Raw genomic sequence first — 8,456 nt, forward strand, 5'->3', positions numbered from 1 at the left:
ATTTCATGTCAGCCCAGTAAACAGCTTTTCATGTGTTTCTTTGGAAGATAGTGGATTAGAGGAATCCCTCAAACATCTCATTTGAAGTGTCTAGAATAATAATATTTGTATCAAAATTAAACTTCTACCTGTCCCCTTCACAGAGTTAAAAGACATAGCAACTTCATATAACACAAGTAACATGAGGCTGATAGGTTTGGGAGTTTGGGAAAAGATGCAACTGTGCCCATAACAGTGATCCTTGCGACCTGCGCATCAGAGCTACAGACATGCACAGGGTGGGGGGATCTCTGTGTTGCCATAGAAACGTCTACTTTCCTTTTCTGCTGGAGGGAAGAGGAGACACATAGCTGTAACTTTCTCCATCATTCTGTGTGGCAGCAAACCACCTTTAAGCCACTGAAAGGACTAGAGGTAGAAAATCTTACTCTGCTTAAATATAAGCTGAATCCTAAACTTAACACTAACTTAGCAATAACACTTAACTATCAAGTCTCACTCACAGTAAAGTCACATTCTAAGCTATGGAAGGTGCCTTGATTAAAGGTGGGGGGGTATAAACGAGAATGGGACAGCCTTTTCCCTCCATCAGAAAAAGAAAGCAGTCGTTGCTAAGGCAACACAGTGAGGCCCCATGTGAGTAGCTGTAGGGTGACAAGATATAACATTTGCCCCTTTCTTAAAAGAAATCTATTAGATCAAATAAAGCTATTTCAAAATGGACCTTCCCTTATGGACTTAAGTTTTTTTCTTATACCTAACATGTGATTTTTCATCAGTGTGCTAAAGATGCAGCAAACTGGTGGATCTTACATTTAAATGCAGGCATTTCCTCAGTCATCAAGCCGCCGTTACACCTGCTGCCAAATTCCAGCGAGCCTGCACTTATGCAGACTCGCTATTTAAGGGCTGAACGTTCCTCTCGCCCTACCTACTAAGTGGTTTGGGACGGCACTTAATGCTGAGGGGTCAGTGCTTAGGGAACTGTTTGGGATTGGGCATTTTGTGGCCAAAATTGGGAGCCTCTCCCATTTACAAATTGCATTTTTTGTTAAATTGCAATTATATTGTAGTTCAATAACAATCATTACTTGTCAATTCATGATATGATGTCACCCAGGACACAAAATGATGGCAGAAATAGCTTTTTCAATGACTCCATGAGGGAAAGAGACTCAATTAAACACAGACAAGAAGGGAATGGACCGAGAGTTAATAGCTTATTTAGATTCTTTATTGACCAGACACAGAAATAGACTGATCCTGGAGAACTTTCTATGGGCTTCACAGAACAAACAGAAGCTATTGCTGCTAATAGGAGCCCACTGTTGTTTCTGTGGGATAAAAAACAACTTAATGGTCACATTAACTCTGCTGTTTTAGTGATACGAGCAAAAACAAGGACAGCAATGCTATTCTAATCTGCCTCCTAACGATAATGCTTGATTTTTATTTCAGGTTAGAAAGCAGCCCAAAGCAGCTGGTCTGTGTGGAGATGCTGAAAGAATGCAACTACAAGTACGATGGCTTCACGGCTCTACTGTTACTCCCGCTTATTCGATCACAACGACTGACCTAGCTTTGAGTTTCAGGTCGTTCGAAGAGCTCATCACGCTGTTGCGCTTAGATCGGGATCAGAGAAAAAACGCTCGGCCGTTTTCAACCAGGCTGAAGGATACGCCTCTGGAGGAACAGCGGGAAAAACTGGAGACCATGGCCTTCTACCTGAGCCGAGCGGAGAAGGCGGAAAGAGAAGGTAGTAAGCTCTGCTATCTCCTGGATTTAGTAGAGGCAGAAGACAATTTTCATCTGGAGATCAACGTTTAATATTAAGATTTCCTAAATATTAGACTGATAAAATGACAGTTGGAAGACTTGACTTCAGAGTCCTCTGTTTTTAGTTTAAGTTCTTTTTTGTGTGCAGGCTTGTGGAAGCCATCCTGTGAGGAACGTCTGCATTTAGGTCACTACTTCTTCAGTCAGAAGGATCTGTGGCTCAGTTTTTATTTCTACCAAAGCTGTGCTAACAACGAGCGTGGAGGAAGATCCAAACTGGCTACAGAGGCCAGACTGCGCATGGCCGAGATTTACCTGCAGCAAGGTAGGCATCATGCCCAAACATCTGTAGGTGTGGAAACAGAGAAGATTTAGGAGGTTGTGTTCTGTCCTGCAGGTGATCTGGAGGAGTCCAGGCTGCAGGCGGAGAAGAGCCTGAAACAGGCGGAGGAAGGAGGCTGGTTGGACTCAGACGGTCGGCCTATGAAGCTCTGGGCCTGCACACACCTGGGAAGAATCTACTGTTTGCTGGCTGACGCTTCCCTCGCAGCGGCTAACTACAACACAGCCAAGAGGCTGCTGGACCGAGGCTTCAAAGTTGTCACAGACGGTTCGTAGGAGGAGATGTAGGAGTTTTATTAAAGATTTCTGCTATTCCAGTAATTCTACAGTTGGCATCAAGATTTATCCAGTGAGATAAAGGAATCATAGCGCCTCACTGCTTTTATTCAGAGAGTCCAGCTTCCCTGGCCCGTAACCTCAAACATATTTCCTCCAGTTTATTGATCCACTTCTTCACATCTTCTGCACTTAGTTCATGTAAGGAGAGACATCTCCATGCTCCTGAAAGGAGGCTCTGAATCAGAGTCGCAAACTCATAGTGAGAATTAGAAGTGGGTGGCTTCAGTATTTAAAAAATGTTTCATCATGAAGCTCTTTGAGGAAGCTGTGCTGAAAATCTTTAAGCACTTATTAAGGGTTTCGTTTTTCAATCCATTTTATAAAACTGGAAATCCTCCACATGAAATATAAAATATTCCTTGAATGAGAAGCAACCAGACGTGGTGAACATGTTGACCGGATGGGCATTTAGTTATTATTTGAAAACTTTAATGTTTTTCTGGTTTTCAAAAAAGAAGCAAAAACCTGTGAGTGTGGAAAAGGTGTAGTTTTTCGTGTTTGTTTCAGTTAAAGACAAGCTGGCTGAGGCGGAGGTGCTCTTCAGACAAGGACTGCTGCTACAGCGGTTAGGAGATCATCCTGCAGCCAGGCAGGTACGCATCATCAGGAGAAAAAGATCAGTATTTATTGAACTAAACTTCACACAACAAAAAGATTTGTTTAAATATTTGTCTTGTTTTTCGGCCTGTTTGGACAGTATGTGATATCGGCTATATGTTCGCTGTGTTTTACAGGTCTTCAGCCGCTGCATGAAGAACTTCAACATGATGCAGGATACAGAAGGACAGGTGAAGACCTACAAGGCCACAGCCAAGTCCTTAGAAAGGTAGAGGCATTCCCTCATCACCAAACACCAACAGAAAACATCTAGAAAGGTTTATTGAGGTATTTTAAGACAGAGCTTAAACTTTCAGGTCAGGGATCCAACTCATGGTAAAACATGGTGGCGGCTGCATCATACTGTGAGGATGAAAATTTGATTTGATTGTTTTCAGTAAGACCAGTTTGTTTTGAGCCCAAAACACCCCGTAGAGAGTGCAGGAGGATGAGTTCAACAAACAGACAGCTTCACCACGACTACAATGAAGTTGTAGTCCTGATGAAGTTGTCTGTCTGTCAGACAGCTGTGTGTCTGTCGGCATAATTATTCTTTCAGGTTGATGCAGCTTTTTTTAATTAGTTGTTTTTGTCAGGAAGATCAAGTCTACAGCATGGATGTCCCATTAAACCCAGAGATATTTTACCTCAGTCATTAAAAAGAAAAAACATTGCCAAACGGGACATCAGAGGCTTTTTTATCCTCATTGTGCTCATAATCGTAATCATAACCTAGATACAGGATTTTTTTTATTGATTCTCTAACATTGTGAGATAGGGATATTTGACAGAATAAGCATTTTCTCCCTAAACCAGAGGGAAACAGCAGTGACTTTTGACAACTTCAGCATCAGACTGAAAAAAGTCTTGAGGTATTAAACTGAAGACAGAAAAACAAAGAAAGAGACAAGAAATGGGAGCCATTCCTCATTGGAAGAAGAAAGTTGAGCATGGGAAGAAGATGAGAGCAGAATAGACACCAGAGGCTGCAGACACACTGCGTGCCTCTGTCAGGGCAGCCATGCAGAGGCAGCATGTCAAGGAACAATTTGTTCAAATATGGTAATTGGATCATGTGTGAGTTTTAACTATAGGTGTATCAGACCTTGGTGTCCCACAGCAGAGGATGGATCAACTTCTGGCGAGTTTTTCAATGGAAAACATCTCCACTGCACTTCTTCTCCCCACATCACAACCACATATCTTAACATGATACAGATTGACAGAAAAGTTCAATCTATCTTGATTTTTGTGAGTCTACCGCACGATTCAAAGCGTCATCTCTCCATATTCACTCAGTTCTCACTGTTCTCAACACCGGAAACNCTCGCCCTACCTACTAAGTGGTTTGGGACGGCACTTAATGCTGAGGGGTCAGTGCTTAGGGAACTGTTTGGGATTGGGCATTTTGTGGCCAAAATTGGGAGCCTCTCCCATTTACAAATTGCATTTTTTGTTAAATTGCAATTATATTGTAGTTCAATAACAATCATTACTTGTCAATTCATGATATGATGTCACCCAGGACACAAAATGATGGCAGAAATAGCTTTTTCAATGACTCCATGAGGGAAAGAGACTCAATTAAACACAGACAAGAAGGGAATGGACCGAGAGTTAATAGCTTATTTAGATTCTTTATTGACCAGACACAGAAATAGACTGATCCTGGAGAACATTCTATGGGCTTCACAGAACAAACAGAAGCTATTGCTGCTAATAGGAGCCCACTGTTGTTTCTGTGGGATAAAAAACAACTTAATCGCAACGTTAACTCTGCTGTTTTAGTGATACGAGCAAAAACAAGGACAGCAATGCTATTCTAATCTGCATCCTAACGATAATGTTTGATTTTTATTTCAGGTTAGAAAGCAGCCCAAAGCAGCTGGTCTGTGTGGAGATGCTGAAAGAATGCAACTACAAGTACGATGGCTTCACGGCTCTACTGTTACTCCCGCTTATCCGATCACAACGACTGACCTAGCTTTGAGTTTCAGGTCGTTCGAAGAGCTCATCACGCTGTTGCGCTTAGATCGGGATCAGAGAAAAAACGCTCGGCCGTTTTCAACCAGGCTGAAGGATACGCCTCTGGAGGAACAGCGGGAAAAACTGGAGACCATGGCCTTCTACCTGAGCCGAGCGGAGAAGGCGGAAAGAGAAGGTAGTAAGCTCTGCTATCTCCTGGATTTAGTAGAGGCAGAAGACAATTTTCATCTGGAGATCAACGTTTAATATTAAGATTTCCTAAATATTAGACTGATAAAATGACAGTTGGAAGACTTGACTTCAGAGTCCTCTGTTTTTAGTTTAAGTTCTTTTTTGTGTGCAGGCTTGTGGAAGCCATCCTGTGAGGAACGTCTGCATTTAGGTCACTACTTCTTCAGTCAGAAGGATCTGTGGCTCAGTTTTTATTTCTACCAAAGCTGTGCTAACAACGAGCGTGGAGGAAGATCCAAACTGGCTACAGAGGCCAGACTGCGCATGGCCGAGATTTACCTGCAGCAAGGTAGGCATCATGCCCAAACATCTGTAGGTGTGGAAACAGAGAAGATTTAGGAGGTTGTGTTCTGTCCTGCAGGTGATCTGGAGGAGTCCAGGCTGCAGGCGGAGAAGAGCCTGAAACAGGCGGAGGAAGGAGGCTGGTTGGACTCAGACGGTCGGCCTATGAAGCTCTGGGCCTGCACACACCTGGGAAGAATCTACTGTTTGCTGGCTGACGCTTCCCTCGCAGCGGCTAACTACAACACAGCCAAGAGGCTGCTGGACCGAGGCTTCAAAGTTGTCACAGACGGTTCGTAGGAGGAGATGTAGGAGTTTTATTAAAGATTTCTGCTATTCCAGTAATTCTACAGTTGGCATCAAGATTTATCCAGTGAGATAAAGGAATCATAGCGCCTCACTGCTTTTATTCAGAGAGTCCAGCTTCCCTGGCCCGTAACCTCAAACATATTTCCTCCAGTTTATTGATCCACTTCTTCACATCTTCTGCACTTAGTTCATGTAAGGAGAGACATCTCCATGCTCCTGAAAGGAGGCTCTGAATCAGAGTCGCAAACTCATAGTGAGAATTAGAAGTGGGTGGCTTCAGTATTTAAAAAATGTTTCATCATGAAGCTCTTTGAGGAAGCTGTGCTGAAAATCTTTAAGCACTTATTAAGGGTTTCGTTTTTCAATCCATTTTATAAAACTGGAAATCCTCCACATGAAATATAAAATATTCCTTGAATGAGAAGCAACCAGACGTGGTGAACATGTTGACCGGATGGGCATTTAGTTATTATTTGAAAACTTTAATGTTTTTCTGGTTTTCAAAAAAGAAGCAAAAACCTGTGAGTGTGGAAAAGGTGTAGTTTTTCGTGTTTGTTTCAGTTAAAGACAAGCTGGCTGAGGCGGAGGTGCTCTTCAGACAAGGACTGCTGCTACAGCGGTTAGGAGATCATCCTGCAGCCAGGCAGGTACGCATCATCAGGAGAAAAAGATCAGTATTTATTGAACTAAACTTCACACAACAAAAAGATTTGTTTAAATATTTGTCTTGTTTTTCGGCCTGTTTGGACAGTATGTGATATCGGCTATATGTTCGCTGTGTTTTACAGGTCTTCAGCCGCTGCATGAAGAACTTCAACATGATGCAGGATACAGAAGGACAGGTGAAGACCTACAAGGCCACAGCCAAGTCCTTAGAAAGGTAGAGGCATTCCCTCATCACCAAACACCAACAGAAAACATCTAGAAAGGTTTATTGAGGTATTTTAAGACAGAGCTTAAACTTTCAGGTCAGGGATCCAACTCATGGTAAAACATGGTGGCGGCTGCATCATACTGTGAGGATGAAAATTTGATTTGATTGTTTTCAGTAAGACCAGTTTGTTTTGAGCCCAAAACACCCCGTAGAGAGTGCAGGAGGATGAGTTCAACAAACAGACAGCTTCACCACGACTACAATGAAGTTGTAGTCCTGATGAAGTTGTCTGTCTGTCAGACAGCTGTGTGTCTGTCGGCATAATTATTCTTTCAGGTTGATGCAGCTTTTTTTAATTAGTTGTTTTTGTCAGGAAGATCAAGTCTACAGCATGGATGTCCCATTAAACCCAGAGATATTTTACCTCAGTCATTAAAAAGAAAAAACATTGCCAAACGGGACATCAGAGGCTTTTTTATCCTCATTGTGCTCATAATCGTAATCATAACCTAGATACAGGATTTTTTTTATTGATTCTCTAACATTGTGAGATAGGGATATTTGACAGAATAAGCATTTTCTCCCTAAACCAGAGGGAAACAGCAGTGACTTTTGACAACTTCAGCATCAGACTGAAAAAAGTCTTGAGGTATTAAACTGAAGACAGAAAAACAAAGAAAGAGACAAGAAATGGGAGCCATTCCTCATTGGAAGAAGAAAGTTGAGCATGGGAAGAAGATGAGAGCAGAATAGACACCAGAGGCTGCAGACACACTGCGTGCCTCTGTCAGGGCAGCCATGCAGAGAAACATGTCCCTCACATAGATCTCTTCTGAACACACCTTTACATTAGGATAACAATTAATTCAGGTTTCGTTTGGCTTTGGTGTGATCGCATCGTTAAGGGCAGATTAGACTTCTGCAACCGCACACATCAAATGTCGATTGGGTCTGGTCGCAAACCGGTTTTGCATGTATGCTTCTGCACCGTCGGTCTGGAATTTCTAGGGAAGCACAGCAGTTTCCCGCCAAAGCACAAGGCGGAGCCTATTCGAGAATTCGCGACACAAGAACTTCAGCAGCGCCATGTGGGAGTGTTCATTTTCATAAACAACAATGGCACGTCTGCAAGACATTCATGGGGATGGATCTAGAGTTGTTAGACATCGAATAGAATATATTTATTTATATAATGTTTCTGAGGCATCGTACAAGTAGTTGTACTTCCAAACCTCCTCGATTAACCTTTTGTCGTAGTCGTCCATTGTAGTTGTTCCTCGATTTTTTAAAATGGCGTGCCCCGGCACCAAATCGAGAAGGACGACCACACTGACAGCCGGAAAGGCATAACAAGGACCATTCACAGCTGCTTTTTGTCTGCGCACTTCCGCTTGAGGTCTGCGGGGGTTTGCAACCGTCCAACGCGTAGTAAGGATTTTTTTGGGGTGCTCGATGATGGTTGCAGAACCTCTGCTCATAAATTGGCCTTTAGGCCATGATATAAACAAATTAGAGTTACCGGTAGTTAGAGTTAGACAGATTTATTTTGAAATTTCATTTTAAACAGCTCTAGACGATTATATTTTTTAAAGTGCAGCCTTGAAAAACAGTAAATAAAAACATAAAAAAGAACAAAATACTAATATAAACAAATGACTGTATATTTAAAGTTCTAAACTTTATATATATATATATATATATATATATATATATATATATA

The 8,456-nt window shown here is 42.1% G+C and overlaps 2 protein-coding genes across 3 annotated transcripts in view; both read left to right on the forward strand.

Annotated features, from left to right (window-relative positions):
* The window catches only part of ttc29 (tetratricopeptide repeat domain 29), a 7,388-nt gene extending 4,035 nt beyond the window's left edge, over positions 1–3,353 (forward strand). For both annotated transcript variants that reach the window (XM_015401055.1, XM_015401054.1), the window contains exons 3-8: positions 1,459–1,518; positions 1,593–1,756; positions 1,925–2,101; positions 2,174–2,386; positions 2,965–3,050; positions 3,192–3,353. In XM_015401055.1, the coding sequence (XP_015256541.1) occupies positions 1,459–1,518; positions 1,593–1,756; positions 1,925–2,101; positions 2,174–2,386; positions 2,965–3,050; positions 3,192–3,287 (796 nt within the window). In that variant the 3' untranslated portion in view covers positions 3,288–3,353. The remainder of the gene's footprint in view (positions 1–1,458; positions 1,519–1,592; positions 1,757–1,924; positions 2,102–2,173; positions 2,387–2,964; positions 3,051–3,191) is intronic.
* A 1,544-nt stretch (positions 3,354–4,897) lies between these two features.
* The window catches only part of LOC107101954 (tetratricopeptide repeat protein 29-like), a 7,106-nt gene continuing 3,547 nt past the window's right edge, over positions 4,898–8,456 (forward strand). The window contains exons 1-6 of the mRNA XM_015401050.1: positions 4,898–4,977; positions 5,052–5,215; positions 5,384–5,560; positions 5,633–5,845; positions 6,424–6,509; positions 6,651–6,742. Of these exons, the coding sequence (XP_015256536.1) occupies positions 4,898–4,977; positions 5,052–5,215; positions 5,384–5,560; positions 5,633–5,845; positions 6,424–6,509; positions 6,651–6,742 (812 nt within the window). The remainder of the gene's footprint in view (positions 4,978–5,051; positions 5,216–5,383; positions 5,561–5,632; positions 5,846–6,423; positions 6,510–6,650; positions 6,743–8,456) is intronic.

Source organism: Cyprinodon variegatus, unplaced genomic scaffold (assembly GCF_000732505.1).
Source record: "Cyprinodon variegatus isolate N-32 unplaced genomic scaffold, C_variegatus-1.0 Scaffold1177, whole genome shotgun sequence".
In the NCBI taxonomy this organism is placed as follows: domain Eukaryota; kingdom Metazoa; phylum Chordata; class Actinopteri; order Cyprinodontiformes; family Cyprinodontidae; genus Cyprinodon; species Cyprinodon variegatus.